We start from the raw sequence: 18235 nt of genomic DNA on the forward strand, positions 1-18235 counted from the left end.
CATAAGAACCAATAATTATGTAACATATCTGGATTAACAGGGGCTTCCCTCCAAGCTCAGTCAGTGAAGAATCGGCCTGCAATACAGGAGACCCAGGTTCAGTTCCTGGGTCAGGAAGATCACCTGGAGAAGGAAACGGCAACCCACTCCAGTATTCTTGCCTCAAGAATCCCATGGACAGAGGAGCCTGGCAGGCTACAGTCCATGGGGTCGCAAGAGTCGGACACAACTTAGCGACTAAACCGCCACCAGACCACCATATTTGGATTAAAGTTGATGTTTCACAGGTGGTAGCTTTAAACTGTTGAAGTCCAGATATCTCCATGGGAGTATCTTACAAGAGACCTTACAAGAATGTGATAATGCTTTCTAAATACAGTTATTTTTATGAATACTTACAGTTTTCAACTTTATCAACAAAAAGGAAATCCTGAAGTTTTGAGGCTACAGACAAGATTTGCTATGTTTAAGTCAGAAACAATCGTTTACCTCTTAGAATGTTGAGGATGAAATATGTTCACATATTAAGGGGTACTCAGTAATTGTGGAATGATAAGGGAGAGGCCAGAGGTAAGCTGAGGGTTGGGAAAATGTCCTGAGGGGAAAAGAAAACCCACTTGAGGATTTCCCTACAGGGAGTACCAAGATTAGATTTGCATTCTAGAAAGATTATTCTGGAGGGAGAAAAAACTGGAAATCCTTGCCTAAGAGGCAAGGAGACTAGACAGGAGGCTGAAATGCTGCCAGGGTAGTGGCAGTGGACTGGACCGAAGGGCCTGAGAGGCAGGATCCAGAAGACAAGAGCCAGAGTCAAAGACTACTGCCAAACACTCCAGTTCTCGCTCCTCCCCGGCACACACATTGCCCCTGTGAAGCCAGCTGTGGCCATGTCACTTGTTCAGGCTAGGAAAAAGTGAGACTACTTCCAGGCGAAAGTATTAAAAATCAGTACAGAATTCACTATGTCACATAAACCAAGGGAAAGATGGTGGCTCCGTCAACCTGGATCCCAAAGTAAAAATAATGTAAAGCAGAGACTCCCGACTCCTTCCCCAAACAAAGCTGAACCTGGATCTGCGCCAAGTAAGGAAACAAACCTTTGCTTTTTTTTTTTTTAATACTTAAGGAACATATATTTATGAGAAATCGAGGAAAAATATGGCATCATATGCAGTATAGAGTCTACTTATTTAATTAAAACATTATTAAAAGGACATATCATAAATGCTAGGAGCATATATTATAGTCCCCCAAATCATAAAAGTGGAATTAAAAATAAATTAAATTTATCTCCCTTCACTATAAATAATAATATAAGCTGCACTTTTTACACATCTTTGCTTTCCAACCCAGTGAGGTTTGGGGGTTGCTGTAGCACAATTTAGCCTATCCTGAGTGAAGCAGTAAGAAATCGTCATTCTAGGTATGTGCCCAGATAAGAATAGTCCTTAGAAACACACACAGACAACACATCTATAAATCTGTCTTAATGTACAATAATACCTACAGAGGCAAGATTACATCAAAAACATTGGCAGGCGGAGGCCTTTATTTCCCACAGGAAAAAGGAGTACATTTTTAAAAGTAGAAACGATTCTAAAATGTACTTGGGAAATTATATTTCTTATGATCTAAGAATTCATACTATAAAGTGTTATGTAGTTAATTTCCACTTCAAAAGTAAAGTGTCAATTTGTTCATCCCTTTTCAGCACACGTGGGAGAAAGAAAGTTAAGAACAGATAGCAAGCAAGGGAGAGCCTTTTTCCTTCTATGTATTCATCTTTTACAATCAGCTCCTGCCTCTAAAATGTAAGTACTACCTCCACCATAATAATAATTGCTATTCATTTTTGAGAAATGAATATGTGCCAGGCAAATACTCACTGCCTTCACTGCATTAGCTTATTTGAGCGTCATAACTCAGCAGAGACTAATCAAGGACTGTCTATTTCCAAAGCCTGTGCCTCTCATGACCACTACCTTTCCTCATGAGCATTGATTAAAGGTCAATCAATCGTGGACACTGAAGATGAGTTTTAACTGGAATGGAAAGGAGAAAGGATAATTTTAAAAGATAGGGAAGAAGAAAAAGAAATATGCCTGGAAAGGGGGCAGCTTTGGGTAGCCAGAGGAGTATGAGGACAGAGAGGATAGAATCAGAAAGAAGTTCTAAAAGGCAAAAGGGAAAGCCAAACTAAAACAAAAATCAGCATTAACTAAGCTTTCTTTTCACTGACATACCCTGGGTGAATTCAGTAAACAGTTTCAGTTGTAGGAGCTATTATGTAGATAGTTAAAAAGAGAAATGAACAAGATGTAATAGACTATATCCAATGGCTCCACAAGCCACCTTGCTTAAGGCCAAGAGTGCGAGTTTGACACAGTACCACAAACTTTTTCAGATAATCTGGAGTTTATAACTCAGCTCCACCACCTGGTCCTTCGAGACTCTTCATGGATTACACTCTTGTCAAGGCAAAGGGGCCAATGTAACTTGATGAAGCTGTGAGCCGTGCTGTGCAGGGCCACCCAAGATGGATGGGTCATAGTGAAGAGTTCTGACAAAACGTGGTCCACTGAAGGAGGAAACAGCAAACCATTGCAGTATTCTTGCTGCGAAAACCCCATGAACAGTATGAAAAGGCAAAAAGATATGACAATAGAAGATAAGCTCCCCAGGTCGGAAGGAGCCAAGTAAGCTACTGGGAAGAGAGCAGGGCAATTACTCATAACCCCAGAAAGAATAAAGCGCTGAAGTGGAAATGACGCTCAGCTGTGGATGTGTCTGGTGGTGAAAGTAAAGTCCAATGTTGTAAAGAACAGTATTACATAAGAACCTGGACTGTGGTGCTGGAGAAGACTCTTGAGAGTCCTCTGGACTGTAAGGAGTTCAAACCAGTCAGTCCTAAAGGAAATCAACCCTGAGCATTCATTGGAAGGACTTATGCTGAAGCTTCCATACTTTGGCCACCTGATGTGAAAAGCCAACTCACTGGAAAAGACCTTGATGCTGGGAAAGATCGAAGGCAAAAGAAAGGGACGGGAGATGATGATATGGTTAGATAGCATCACTGATTCAATGGACATGAATCTGAGCAAACTCCAGGAGATGGTGAAGGACAGAGGAGCCTGGCGTGCTGCAGTCCATGGGGTCACAAAGAGTTGGATATGACTCAGCTACTGAACCACCACCACACCACCACTTGGCAGCTGGCTGATCCTGAACAAGCTCCTAGATGCCTCCATTTCTTCCTCAGTTAAACTAGGCCAATAATACCTATTTCAAGAGGCCTATTTCTTTTTTCCTTCTTTTCTCTTAACACCACAAGGCCAAACTGAGAATTGCCTCTCATCAAGTTCGCTTTCAATTAATTACCTTAAATTATTTCCAAGTACAAAGTATAACTTCTTAATTACATGTTTAATATGTTTATTTTTAAAAACTTAGTGTTTGTTATTCCAGGCTTAGTAGCATTTATTTATGCAATTGTCTCAATAATCCTATGAAGTAGGTAACATTACTTTCCCACTTTGCATTTAAGAAAGTGAACCATAAAGAGGATAAGCAACTTGACCGAGGGTCAACAGATTCAGATTCTATGGCGAATTCTATGGGGACAGCAGAATTTCAGATCATCAGCCCTGTGTTCTGGACTATTAGATAATAATTTATAATATACGTATAATCACTTTCTGTAGAGCTAGTTTAAAGATTAGAAATAATATGTGGAAGGAGCCCAGGACAGTAGGCACAGTTGGTAGACAAGAAAATGCACAAGGAAATAAGCTATACCAGAGAGGATGCAAACTAACAGAATGAAACTATTCAGGTTCCTTAGTTCCAACCCTCTTTCAAAGTTTAAGGATACTTGATCTATTATTAGCCAAGGCTGGGTCAAAATTCAAGCTTATAGGAAGCTGTGAAAAGGTAAAAATTTAAGGAAGAGAACATACTAAACCACCTGTAAACATCAAACTTTCTGTGTACAGAAAACTCCTTATCTATTTCCATGTCTTCACAAGCCTCACTCTAGTCATTGCTGCAGTTGGCTAGAATCAATACGAGATTTCCAAAAGGCATTTAAAAAGAAAAGCATAGGTTGGTTAGAAATATTCTTAACATAAAGCAAAATGAGGAAGTTTCTAGAGATAATAAGTTATTTTTGAAACAAATTTGTCAGGTTCACTAATATATATTGATTCCTGTGGATCTGAGTGCTAAATCTCTTTCTTCACACAGGGTTTTTTTTAGGTCTAGCTGAAGGGTTGAGTTTCTGGGCATCTCTATATGAAAATTCTTTGAACTTCAGAATCACTGAATTTGAAGAACTTAGTAACTATTTTAACCCCTTCACCTTAAAAAAGAGGAAAGCAAGGGCATATAGCCAGTGGTAAAGAACCTGCCTGCCAATGCAGGAGACATAAGAGACACGGGTTCGATCCCTGTGTCAGGAGGATACCCTGGAGAAGGGAATGGCAACCCACTCTAGTATTTTTGCCTGGGGAATCCCATGGACAGAGGAACCTGGTAGGCTACAGTCCATGGGGTTGCCCAGAGTCAGACACGACTGAAGTGACTTAGCATGCAGCATGCGCTGAAGACACTAAGTTTGTCTGGATCCTTTTCGTCCCCATGGGATGGTCCTCAGTAGCAGTGTTTTCCATTCTTCAATCATTTACTAGCAGTGTTTCCATTACTCAGTCATTTACAACATGATGTACATTAGTTAGAAAAACCTTAACTGAATAAGCAAAGCATGTGAACACAAGACAAAAAAAAAGTGTAGAAGGTGTATAAAAAGACAAATATATTCTCAATTAGGAAAAAGGTTATCTGTCCAATTTTGTTTTATCCACTACCAAGTGATTTCAAAATGAAGTTCCTCCAAAGAAAAGTAAAAAGGAGGCTTCCCCCCTTATTACACTGTATTAAAAAAGCAAATCACTTGATGAAAAAAAAATCCTGTTAAAATTTTAGGAAACTCCAAAATATAGGGTCTACTTTCTCTTCTCTTTACCTAAACTCTTCCTTTAGCCCCACACTGTTAAAAACTTTAGCTAAAATACTGGATGCATTTTGGCAGGTTAGAGGGAAAGCCAGCCTTTATTTACTCCCTGACTGGTGCGACAGCTGCTACAGAGTAAGAGGACAAATGTTTAAAACAGATATTTCTACTCGTCTCCTCTCATAGTTAAGGGGGCTCATTTTTAACCATACTCATATGCCAAAAAAGGAGTTCTTTCTCTACCAAGTCTCCTGTTGAGGGGGCCCGACTTAAATTGGCTTTATTTGTTTGAAATTTCTCAGGGTACGTCAGAAAGTCGTTTCCACTTCTGTTGTTAATGTCACTCCTCTGCCGGCATTCCACAGGACGGAGCGCCCTCCCAGGGACGCCACAAGATCGCTCAAAAAAAAAAAAATTTGGGAGACAGAATGGCCCAGTGGCACGCCACTTACCGAGAACACTGCGTTCTGCAGCCCGAAAGGTATGGGGGTGAGCCTGGCCAGCGCCACCACTTTGAGGCCGCTCCCCCCCTCCACGACGCGGATGACGGCGCTGAGCTTCTCGCTGCTCTGGATCCTGGCGGCCACCCAGGCGGTGAGCAGCCGCTTGCAGACAACGTGGGCGATGAAGGTGCCGATGAGGACGCCCACCACCATCAGCCCCATGCCCAGCACGAAGCCGTACAGGTAGCCGGCCGCCACGTTGAGCACGATGTAGCCCCAGCCGCAGGGGAAAGAGACCACGATGAAGCCCACGACGAAGAGCAGGACCCCCAGCAGCGAGTCGAGGCTCTCGGCCCAGAGCAGGAGGTGCTGCAGGTAGCGGCGGACCAGGGCCAGGGAAGCGAAGCACACGGCGGCCAGCACGCAGACCAGCACCAGGCTCCGGCACCAACAGGTGCTGCCGAGGCAGCAGCAGCGCCAGCTTCGCACCTCGGCCACGCCGACCACCACGCCGCCGCCCCCCGGGCCGCCCGCTAACGCCCCGCCCGGCCCCGGCAGCTCTGAGGCGTCGGGCAGAGCGTGGCGCTCCAGACAGGCGCCGAGCAGGGCCCCCGGGGCCGCCGCCGCCGCCGCCGCCGCGCTCGCCCCGCCCCCGCGCGGGGGCAGGCGCTCCGCCGGGCCGTCCCCGCCGGCCACCCGCGGCAGGGCCCAGCCGGCCGGCGGCGGCGGCGGCGGCTCGGCGTAGCCCGGGAGGGCGGCGGCGTACTGCAGAAGCCGGGGCAGCGACTGGAGCAGGCTGCCGCCGGCGCTCCACATGCCTCGGCCCAGCGCCGGGCCCTCCTCAACCGGCCTGGGCCTCCGCCGCCGCGGCGGCCGCGCTCGTCAGGCGGCGGGCCTTCATGGCGCCCCGCGCGCGTGGCCTGACTCGCCGCGTCCTCTCGAGGGGCAGGAGAGGGGCCTCAGGGAAAAAAGGCTGAGGGCTCGCTGACGGAAGGATGACGCCGTGAAGAGGGAGAAAACCCCCGACGCCACACAGGCGGAGCCCGCCTCTCCGGGGGCCGAGTGGGCGGGGCGTCGGGAGCGCGGGGCGGGGCGTCAGCGTGCGGGGGCGGGGCCTGGCGCGAGCTATATTTGGCCCCGCCCCCGAGATGGACAGCGTCCCGCCCCTCGCCAGGCTGGGTAGCGGCGGCGTCTGGAGGGCTGAGGCGCTGAGGGAGCCGCTGGGAGGAGAGAAACAGCAGAGGCTATGGGGGCACCAGAGGAGGAGACGGGCTGCAGTGATGGTGAGTTGGGTGACGCGCGAGGAACCCTGCAGGGGACTTCCCGGCCTTCCTGGGAGGGACATGGGTGCCTGCCTGTCAGGGCGCGCTCTCTCCCTCGGGCCCGGTCCCAGTCAGCCAGCCGCTTGGATTCTCGCACAATACCTGTTGGCTGTTTCTGCAGTAACCTCCGATCGTTTATATCCACAGCTACTGTGGTGATAGTAGAGGAAAAAGAGTTCTTCATCTGCTTTAAGGAGGATTTGCTCATTTTTGCCTCCCCAGGTAGTGAAATCTCCGTGCAGGTTTCAGGTCGTCGTTTGGTAGTTAAGGAACTTAAGGAATTAGGTATAAAAGCCCAACCTCGACAGAATGCCACTTCTGACCCCAGAAGTCTTTTATTGAGCGCCAGACACGTGGGCTAGCGACTTCTCAAAAAAATACACGGAAGAACATTCGTAAGGGTTAGCAGTACCAGATGACTCCTTGTCAGGCTGGTTTCCTTTCTTCTTCCTGCCTGGACTCTAAGGTTAGTGTTCCCCAGGTGCTCTTTCCTTCTCCCTACTTAGAGCTCGCCGAGCCCTCTCATCTGAGCTCATGGATTTGATCCCACTTGGGGGTTATATGCTGATAACCCCCAAGTCTATCTCTTCCTGTCCCTCCCTTGCACTCCAGCCTGTAGATACACCCAGATGGCTTTTCTGTAGGCACCTCAAACTCAGCATGCTGCTGCTGCTAAGTCGCTTCAGTCGTGTCCGACTCTATGCGACCCCATAGACGATAGCCCACCAGGCTCCACCAGCATAGCTCTGGTGCAAAAAGGACTGAGTAACTGGTCAAGTCATTAACCCCTGAACCTCAGTATTTGTTTTTAAACTGCAAAATGAAGATAGTAGTACACTTTTACCTCATAAAACTCTTGTGAGGATTAAATAAAATAATAAAGATACTTGGCACTATGCTTGGAATCAGTATTCAGCCATGAGAAGGTATCTCATAGTTTAGAAGTGTTATTCCCCATAGAATTGCTCTTTGAGTTTCTTGTCTCAGTGGACGATCTTCCACCCATTTATTGGCCAAATAGCCGCCAGGACACTTTGAGACCTACTGATTAGGTACCTGCTTTCTCTTTCATGTCATTCCTCTCAAACCATATGGGTTTGGCCAGAGTCAGTTAAAGTTTTTCAAAGGTATCAGACACAAACTGCTTCACCTTTTTTAATTCCTGTAGTTCACGTGGAGGAGCAGCTCCCTTGTTAAGCTAAAGTTTTACTTCCTCTCTAAAAACTTCCAACACTGCCTTCCCATCACCCAGTCACACCCAGTTTGTTGTTTCATTCCCATTCTCACTCTTCTTTCTACTTAGTTATTGTCATATTTGTCCATTATGTTGAGATTTTTTGTTTGCATCACTGTTTCCCTCTTTAGACTGAATTTCTTTAACGTGGGCCCATTCCTTATTTAATCTAAATAAATAAAGAAACAGTAAGCACTCTTTATATGTTTTTCTGAATGAATAAGTCATAGTTTACAAGGGAGGGTAAGAAAGCCAGAGAGGAGGCTAACAGAATTGTTTGGGCAAGAATCCATGAGGGACTAAAGTAAGGTAATGGTCATGGAGTTAGTAGGATGGGAATAAATTAGAAGCTATAGGCTTGGCCACCGATTGGATGTTAGGAGAGAGAAAGCTAATACCTGGGTTTTCTAGTTGAGGTAGTGGATAGATAACGGAGCCAATGACCAAGAGAAAAAGTACAGAAAGTTTGTGAGAAAGGTGAAACTGGAAATGTCTATGATATCATCCAGTTGTGGCATGTTGGTAGGTTGTTGACAATGTGGATAAAGAGAGAAAATGGGGCATCTCTCCTAGAAATTTTGACATTGGTATATAGACAGCAGGTAAGCCATGGTTTGGATGAGTGAATGGTGGTGGATGTGCCAAATAACTTCTGTTGTCTTTCAGGTTCATGGTAAAATTGCGTTTCCCAGCCTCCTTGTGGTTGGGATGAGATACATGACTCATTCTGTCCTTGAATTATGAACACAGCATTTAATTGTTGATGCAAGATCTTTCAGAACTCTTTTCCTCTTTGCCATGGCAATCAACAATGTTCCGGAGTATATGCTCTATTAATCTTGGTCTTGGAAGGATAATGCAGAATAGTGTTGCATCCACCTTGTGATGGGCTATTTAAAATGCGTGAGAAGGCAACTTTGGTTGTTTTAAGTAACTGAGATTTGAGGGGTTTTGTTGTTGTTTTTCTCAGAGTAAATCTTTGTCACTTCTTAGTGAATGAGAAGAGTGAAACCTTGGGGACACTATTGTACTCATTAAATAATTTTGCATGCAAGAAAGAGAGACCAAAAATCCACTTTAATTAAAAGGGTTGGAAGCAGGAGTATTTATATACATATATGAGCAGCTATTAGGAACTGAGGCACCTCTAAAGAAAAGCTGTTCTTTTCTTCCCATTGTATCTCTGTTTTTCTCTGCCTCTTTGATCAGTTCTCACACTACTGAGTGCTAATTAACCCTTTTCTTATCCTATAATCTGCATTTCAGAGGAGCACAATTCAGTTGCTAGAGCTCATAGCTCTAAGCCATGTCATGGATTGCCAACAAGCCTGTGGTTGAGCCACTGTTGTATCAGGTGCCCATTGTGATCCAGTGCCACCACTTTGGAAATACCACTTTTGAAGATGGGAACTCTAGTTAGGGCAGTGTAAACTATAATGGGACATTTCCATTCTTGTCCCACTACAATTTACTTTTCAATAAATTGTGAAAATTGTGAAATTATGAGTTATATTTTACAAATGGAAATTAGATATGTCTTAACCTGCAAACACTCTAACTTCCCACCCTCTGCCTAAAACCTTTCTGTTGGTTTAGGAAAAAAACTCAACTCCTTGCCTGGCCTACAAAGACCATTATGATCTAGCCTTTGCCTACACTCCTACTTCCTCTCCTATGACCCTTCCTTCAGTCACAATGGCCTCCTGTCTCTCTCTTGAATAAACCAAACTGGTTTCAAACTCAGAAGCTTACAGTCTTTCTTGGCTGATCTCTCTTGTTTCAATACTCTTCTCCTTCCTCTTAAAAAGCTTTCTTGTTATTCCTTTCTGCTTATTATTCACTTTAAGCTCTTCTGCCATCGCCTCATGTATGTTAGAGTCATAATACTCCTTTCCTTCATTGCATCTACCATTTGAAATTGTCTTGTGTGGATATTGTGTTACCATTTGTCTTCCCAAGGAGAATGAAAACACCATGAAAATGAGCATCTTTTTCTGTCTGATGATCCCCTGTATCCTGAGAATAGTCCCTGGCATGCAAAATACTATTTAAGTGAATGAGGAAGATGGTAGTGTGCTTCTCTGCTGGTTATTTTTCACTGGTCCTCCGTCTGGATTCATTCACTACTCTTTCCTGCCTTGATGTGCATCTCAGGAGGTTGACTTCTGGAGTTTGCCATCACTCAATCTTCATTGTGCTCTGGGTTTCCAGTTAGGTTTGACCAATGACAGGCACCAGAAGACTGGAAGATAGTAGAGTGAGATGTGGTCAAGGTATTTATCTCTGCCCAACCCAGCTTCACTGTGTTTTGTTAGTAACTGAATTCTTCAATGTCCAAAGTCATTGCTGAGTGGCCTTTAAGTTTCTAGCTCTTTCCTGACTCTGGTAATGGTTTCCTGATGCTTCATCATCCCTTGTAATACTCCTTTGATTAGACTCTTTATTATGGCTGCTAGATCAATGGAGAACTAACTCCAGAAAGAATGAAGAGACAGAGCCAAAGCAAAAACAACACCCAGTTGTGGATGTGACTGGTGATGGAAGTAACGTCTGATGCTGTAAAGAGCAATATTGCATAGGAACTTGGAATGTTAGGTCCATCAATCAAGGCAAACTGGAAGTGGTCGAATAGGAGATGGCAAGAGTGATTGTTGACATTTTAGGAATCAGCGACCTAAAATGGACTGGAATGGGTGAATTTAACTCAGGTGACCATGATAGCTACTACTGTGGGCAAGAATTCCTTAGAAGAAATGGAGTGGCCATCATAGTCAACAAAAGAATCCAAAATGCAGTATGTGGATGCAATCTCAAAACGACAGAATGATCTCTGTTAGTTTCCAAGGCAAATCATTTAATATCACAGTAATTCAAGTCTCTGCTCTGACCAGTTGAAGAAGCTGAAGTTGAAAGGTTCTATGAAGACCTACAAGACCTTTTACAACTAACACACAAAAAAGATATGCTTTTCATTATAAGGGATTGGAATGCAAAAGCAGGAAGTCAAGAAACACCTGGAGTAACAGGCAAATTTGGCATTGGATACAGAATGAAGCAGGGCAAAGGCTAACAGTTTTGCCAAGAAAATGCACTGGTCATAGCAAACACCCTCTTGCAACAACACAAGAGAAGATTCTACACATAGACATCACCAGATGGTCAACACCGAAATCAGATTGATTATATTCTTTGCAGCCAAAGATGGAGAAGCTCTATACAGTCAGCAAAAAAAGAGACCAGGAGCTGACTGTGGCTCAGATCATGAAATTCTTATTGCAAAATTCAGACTTCAATTGAAGAAAGTAGGGAAAACCACTAGACCATTCACGTATGACCTAAATCAAATACCTTATGAATATACAGTGGAAGTAACAAATAGATTCAAGGGATTAGATCTGACATACAGAGTGCCTGAAGAACTATGGATGGAGGTTCATGACATTGTACAGGAGACAGGGATCAAGACCATCTCCAAGAAAGAGAAATGCAAAAAGGCAAAATGGTTGTCTGAGGAGGCCTTACAAACAGCTGTGAAAAAAAGAGAAGAAAAAGGCAAAAGAGAAAAGGAAAGATATACCCAATTGAATGCAGAGATCCAAAGAATAGCAAGGAGAGATAAAAAAGCCTTCCTCAGTGATCAATGCAAAGAAATTGAGGAAAACAATAGAATCAGAAAGACTAGAGATTTCTTCAAGAAAATTAGAGATACCAAGGGAACATTTCATGTGAAGATAGGCACAATAAAGGACAGAAATGGTATGGACCTAACATAAGCAGAAGATATTAAGAAGAGGTGGCAACAATACACAGAAGAACTGTATAAAAAAGTTCTTCACGACCCAGATAATCACGATGGTGTGATCACTCACCTAGAGCCAGACATCCTGGACTGAGAAGTCAAGTGGGCCTTAGAAAGCATCACTACAAACAAAGCTAGTGGAGGTGATGGAATTCCAGTTGAGCTATTTCAAATCCTGAAAGATGATGCTGTGGAAGTGCTGCACTCAATATGCCAGCAAATTTGGAAAACTCAGCAGTGGCCACAAGACTTGAAAAGGTCAGTTTTCATTCCAATGTCAAAGAAAGGCAATGCCAAAGAATGCTCAAATTACCACACAATTGCACTCATCTCACATGCTAGCAAAGTAATGCTCAAAATTCTCCAAGCTAGGCTTCAACAGTATGTGAACCGTGAACTTCCAGATGTTCAAGCTGGATTTAGAAAAGGCAGAGGAACCAGAGATCAAATTGCCAACATCTGCTGGATTATCGAAAAAGCACGAGAGTTCCAGAAAAACATCTACTTCTGCTTTGTTGACTGCCAGAGGCTTTGACTGTATGGAACACAACAAACTGTGGAAAATTCTTAAAGTGATGGGAATACCAGACCACCTGACCTGCCTCCTGAGACATCTGTATGCAGGTCAAGAAGCAACAGTTGGAACTGGACATGGAACAACAGACTGGTTTCAAATTGGGAAAGGAACGCGTCGAGGCTGTATATTGTCACGCCGCTTATTTAACTTATATGCAGAGTACATCATGAGAAACGCTGGGCTGGATGAAGCTCATGTTGGAATCAAGATTGCCAGGAGAAATATCAATAAGCTCAGATATGCAGATGACACCACCCTTATGGCAGAAAGTGAAGAAGAACTAAAGAGCCTCTTGATGAAAGTGAAGGATGAGAGTGAAAAAGTTGGCTTAAAGCTCAACATTCAGAAAACTAAGATCATGGCATCTGGTCCCACCACTTCATGGCAAACAGATGGGGAAACAGTGGAAACAGTGTCAGACTTTATTTTTTTGGTCTCCAGAATCACTGCAGATGGTGACTGCAGCCATGAAATTAAAAGACGCTTGCTCCTTGGACGAAGAATTATGACCAATCTAGACAGCTTATAAAATGCATGATATTACTTTGCCAACAAAGGTCCATCTAGTCAAAAATATGGTTTTTCCAGTAGTCATTTATGGATGTGAGAGTTGGACCATAAAGAAAGCTGAGCCCCGAAGAATTGATGCTTTTGAACTGTGGTGTTGGAGAAGACTCTTGAGAGTCCCTTGGACTGCAAGGAGATCCAACCAGTCCATCCTAAAGGAGATCAGTCCTGGGTGTTCATTGGAAGGACTGATGTTGAAGCTGAAACTCCAATACTTTGGCCACCTGATGTGAAGAACTGACTCATTTGAAAAGACCCCGATTCTGGGAAAGATTGAAGACAAGAGGAGAAGGGGACAACAGAGGATGAGATGGTTGGATGGCATCACTGACTCATTGGACATGAGTTTGGGTAAACTTCAGGAGGTGGTGATGGACAGGGAGGCCTTGTAGTCCATGGGGTCGCAAAGAGTTGGACACGACTGAGTGTACTGAACTGCAGTGAACTGATTGCCTGCTGGGACCCTGCCTGACGTAGCTTAGCTGACTGATGAGTTCAGCATGAATAGCACCAGAGTTCATACCCTGGATCAGAAAGATCCCCTGGAGGAGGAAATGGCAAACCACTCCAGTATTCTTGCCTGGAGAATCCCATGGATGGAGAAGCCTGGCAGGCTACAGTCTATGGAGTCACAAAGAGTCAGACATGACCGAAGCAACTTAGCATAGAACCGAAGGCTACACAGAGAAAATGATGGAATCACTTTTCAAATTCAAAGTAAGTTGAGGGAAATTGAAGAGATCAGGAGAAATTTATATAAGAAGTCCAAGGAAGAGAGATTATTAAGAAAGAAGTAGGAGTCAATGGTGCCCAATGTAGCAAAAGATTTGAGGTGAAAGAAGGACCTTGAAGTGTTTCTTAGGTATCCAAATGTAGCTTAGGTATCCAAATGTAGATATCCAAATGTTCCTTAGATATCAAGTGTAGCCACTAGGGCCTTAAGTAAAGTTCAGTTCAGTTCAGTCGCTCAGTCATGTCCAACTCTTTGCGACCCCATGAATCGCAGCATGCAGCCTCCTTGTCCATCACCAACTCCCGGAGTCTACCCAAACCCATGTCCATTGAGTCGGTGATGCCATCCAGCCATCTCATCCTCTGTCGTCCCCTTCTCCTCCTGCCCCTAATCCTTCCCAGCATTAGGGTCTTTTCCAATGAGTCAACTCTTCGCATGAGGTGGCCCAAGTATTGGCGTTTCAGCTTCAACATCAGTCCTTCCAATGAACACCCAGGACTGATCTCCTTTAGGATGGACTGGTTGGATCTTCTTGCAGTCCAAGGGACTCTCAAGAGTCTTCTCCCACACCACAGTTCAAAAGATTCAATTCTTTGGTGCTCGGCTTTCTTTATAGTCCAACTCTCACATCCATAAATGACTACTGGAAAAACCGTAGCCTTGACTAGACAGACATTTGTTGGCAAAGTAATGTCTCTGCTTTTTAATATGCTGCCTAGGTTGATCATAACTTTTCTTCCAAGGAGCAAGTGTCTTTTAATTTCATGGCTGCAGTCACCATCCGCAGTGATTTTGGAGCACATGAAAATAAAGTCTGTCAGTGTTTCCACTGTTTCTCCATCTATTTGCCATGAAGTGATGGGACCGGATGACATGATCTTAGTTTTCTGAATGTTGAGCTTTAAGCCAACTTTTTCACTCTCTTCTTTCACTTTCATCAAGAGGCTCTTTAGTTCTTCTTCACTTTCTGCCATAAGGGTTGTGTCATCTGCATATCTGAGGTTATTGACATTTCTCCTGGCAATCTTGATTCCAGCTTGTGCTTCCTCCAGCCCAGCATTTCTCATGATGTACTCTGCATATAGGAAAAGGAGTACGTCAAGGCTGTATATTGTCACCCTGCTTATTTAACTTATATGCAGAGTACATCATGAGAAACACTGGGCTGGAAGAAACACAAGCTGGAATCAAGATTGCCGGGAGAAATATCAATAACCTGAGATATGCAGATGACACCACCCTTATGGCAGAAAGTGAAGAACTAAAGAGCCTCTTGATGAAGGTGATAGAGGAGAGTGAAAAAGTTGGCTTAAAGCTCAACGTTCAGAAAACTAAGATCATGGCATCTGGTCCTATCACTTCATGGGAAATTGATGGGGAAACAGTGGAAACAGTGTCAGACTTTATATTTGGGGGCTCCAAAATCACTGCTGATGGTGATTGCAGCCATGAAATTAAAAGACGCTTACTCCTTGGAAGGAAGGTTATGGCCAACCTAGATAGCATATTTAAAAGCAGAGACATTACTTTGCCAACAAAAGTACGTCTAGTCAAGGCTATGGTTTTTCCAGTGGTCATGTATGGATGTGAGAGTTGGACGGTGAAGAAAGCTGAGCGCCGAAGAATTGATGCTTTTGAACTGTGGTGTTGGAGAAGACTCTTGAGAGTCCCTTGGACTGCAAGGAGATCCAATCAATCCATCCTAAAAGAGATCAATCCTGGGTGTTCATTGAAAGGTCTGATGTTGAAGCTGAAACTCCAATACTTTGGCCACCTCATGCGAAGGGTTGACTCATTGGAAAAGACCCTAATGCTGGGTAGGATTGGGGGCAGGATGAGAAGGGGACGACAGAGGATGAGATGGTTGGATGGCATCACCGACTCGATGGACATGGGTTTGGGTAGACTCCAGGAGTTGGTGATGGACAGGGAGGGCTGGCGTGCTGCAATTCATGGGGTCGCAAAGAGTCGGACACGACTGAGCAATTGAACTGAACTCTGCATGTAAGTTAAAAAAGCAGGGCGACTATATACAGCCTTGATGTACTCCTTTCCCTATTTGCAACCAGTCTGTTGTTCCATGTCCAGTTCTAACTGTTGCTTCCCTACCTGCATACAGATTCTCAAGAGGCAGGTCAGGTGGTCAGGTATTTCCATCTCTTTCACAGTTTTCCACAGTTTATTGTGATCCACACAGTCAAAGGCTTTGGCATAGTCAATAAAGCAGAGGTAGATGTTTTTCTGGAACTCTCTTGGTTTTTTGATGATCCAACAGATGTTGGCAATTTGATCTCTGGTTCCTCTGCCTTTTCTAAAACCAGCTTGAACATCTGGAAGTTCACGGTTCACGTATTGTTGAAGCCTGGCTTGGAGAATTTTGAGAATTACTTTGCTAGCATGTGAGATGAGTGCAATTGTGTGGTAGTTTTAGCATTCTTTGGCATTGCCTTTCTTTGGGATTGGAATGAAAACTGATCTTTTCCAGTCTTGTGGCCACTGCTGAGTTTTCCAAATTTGCTGGCATATTGAGTGCAGCACTTTCACAGCATCATCTTTTAGGATTTGAAATAGCTTAACTGGAATTCCATCACCTCCACTATCTTTGTTCATAGTGATGCTTCCTAAGGCCCACTTGACTTCGCATTCCAGGATGTCTGGCTCTAGGTGAGTGATCACACCATCATGATTATCTGGGTTGTGAAGATCTTTTTTGTACAGTTCTTCTGTGTATTCTTGAATACACATTTTTGAATGTGATTGGGGTGCTATTATCAGTATGTTGTGTAGATACTTATCAAGTTCAGGGGTACCTCTGAACTTAGTTCAACCAATTAACTCTTCTCTCATACTTCTGAGAGTTATCTTCTTATAAAGCAGATTTCAAGGGTAAAAATAACCAAATAGTTAAAAAAAAATTATATTAGCTGGGAATTTGGCTTAGAACCAGATTACAGAGGTCTAGTACAATAAATGGGCTGAACACGTGTAAGGTCTCTATTTCTTTAGCTTGTTAGGACTAAATAACCTCAGGTTAAAGCAGACTCCAAGGATTGCTTTCTCACTTTTAATGCTGCAAAGGGAATCCTAATACACCAGTGGGCACTAGTGGAAATGGAAAGAATGCCAAACAAGAGAACCCTGTTAGCTGTATGTATTGCCGAAGTTAACATCTTGTGCTCCAAACTTAGGGAGAGGGAGGAGGGGGAGAGGACAGCCCCAGAGTGCCTCCATATCCCTTGCCCTGGCGTGCAAAAGACAAGAGAATCCTGTGTGAATTGTAGTTCCTGGGAAAACTTTGACTCTTGAAAAAAGTGGCTTAATCAATATTCTGTGATATAATTCTCCTCCCTAAAGGGGAAAAAAGAGGATGAATGTGGAGCAACAAAATTATTTCAAGTTATTTGGATACATTTCTTGAAGAAAGCAGCATGCTATTGTTTTCTGTTAGATCTTTGATAAAAAGAGGCTTTCGAGGGACCCTCAAGTCCATGAAAAGTCATCCATCTTCTTATTCCTCGGGGACTAGTGGAAAAGTCTAAGCACACACACGCATTCTTTACAATAAATCTGTTTTTATCCCAGAGCTCTAGTGAGCAAGGCTGAGTCATGGAATTCTACAAGGACTCCTTTTGTGCTGTTGGCCTAAAAGCCTGAATGAAAAGAAAGCAAAGAGGCCTCTTTGACTCCTCTTCCCTAGGCCTGTGCCTAAATTTTTGCTTTCAGACTTTCTACTTCAATAATAAGAAGGGAAAAAAGACAATTTTGAGAAAGATAGCAACAAAGGTAAAGAGTCTTTCTGCTTAGAACTTTAGAACTGATCTTCTCTGTTACCGAGTCTTTTAGCCCACTCAACATTTGAGGGTGTGTGTGTGTTGGGGAGCATTTCAATACCAAAGTCACATGAAGGAATACACTATATGAGACAAAGAGAAGCAAAATTGAGATCCTCATAGAACCCAAGATACCAAAGTCATAGCTACTGACGTACTTAAAAATCTCTTGGAAACCTTCAGCCAATGGCTGACTGGCTTTACTTCTTGATTATATTTCCCTTAGCTCCAATTCTTGAGACATTTATCACATTTTGTTATTCTTTAACAGCCATCTTTTTCCAAGACTGGAAGCTTCTCAAGAGCCAAGACAAGTATCTGTCTTTTTATTCTCTAGCATTTAGCAGGCCTTCAATTGATCTTTTACCGTTGAATGACATTTGTGCTCTTGACTATAACCTCTTTTCAGAACACCATTGGGGAAGGTATTTTGCGGAAGAGTGTTTTCACCTCCCCCAAAGCATAGACTGCTTACCCAACATTAGCTCTAGAAGTGTTATTTTCTGATTAACTAATGATTTTAAGAAAATTAAATCTTACACTTTAAAGAAAAAAAATTGCTAACCCCTCAGGCCAGGTTGTATGTACCCTTACTCCCATGGACATCCTCCTTTCATACACTCACTTCATAAAATCTGCATTTGTAAACCACAGGAGCACAGGAAACTGTGTCTAGCTTGCGCACTGTTGGATTCCTAGTGCTTATCACTTGGCCTAGCGTA

At 43.6% G+C, this 18235-nt stretch overlaps 1 protein-coding gene and 1 long non-coding RNA gene across 5 annotated transcripts in view; one reads left to right on the forward strand and one right to left on the reverse strand.

The window, feature by feature from the left end:
• TMEM64 (transmembrane protein 64) overlaps positions 1-11578 on the reverse strand; it is a 40419-nt gene extending 28841 nt beyond the window's left edge. For 2 of the 4 annotated variants that reach the window (XM_081496851.1, XM_081496850.1), the window contains exon 1: positions 5461-6353. In XM_081496851.1, coding sequence (XP_081352977.1) covers positions 5461-6267 — 807 coding nt within the window. In that variant the 5' untranslated portion in view covers positions 6268-6353. Of the gene's footprint in view, positions 1-5460 lie in introns of all 4 variants that reach the window. The other 2 variants (XR_014055774.1, XR_014055773.1) reach the window with 2 other exon arrangements.
• LOC145509007 (uncharacterized) overlaps positions 6597-18235 on the forward strand; it is a 45620-nt gene continuing 33981 nt past the window's right edge. The window contains exon 1 of the long non-coding RNA XR_014055779.1: positions 6597-6734. This is a non-coding gene — a long non-coding RNA (uncharacterized LOC145509007). The remainder of the gene's footprint in view (positions 6735-18235) is intronic.

The sequence above is a fragment of the Giraffa tippelskirchi genome, chromosome 6 (assembly GCF_054371585.1).
Source record: "Giraffa tippelskirchi isolate mGirTip1 chromosome 6, T2T-mGirTip1v1.2.pri, whole genome shotgun sequence".
Lineage (NCBI taxonomy): Eukaryota > Metazoa > Chordata > Mammalia > Artiodactyla > Giraffidae > Giraffa > Giraffa tippelskirchi.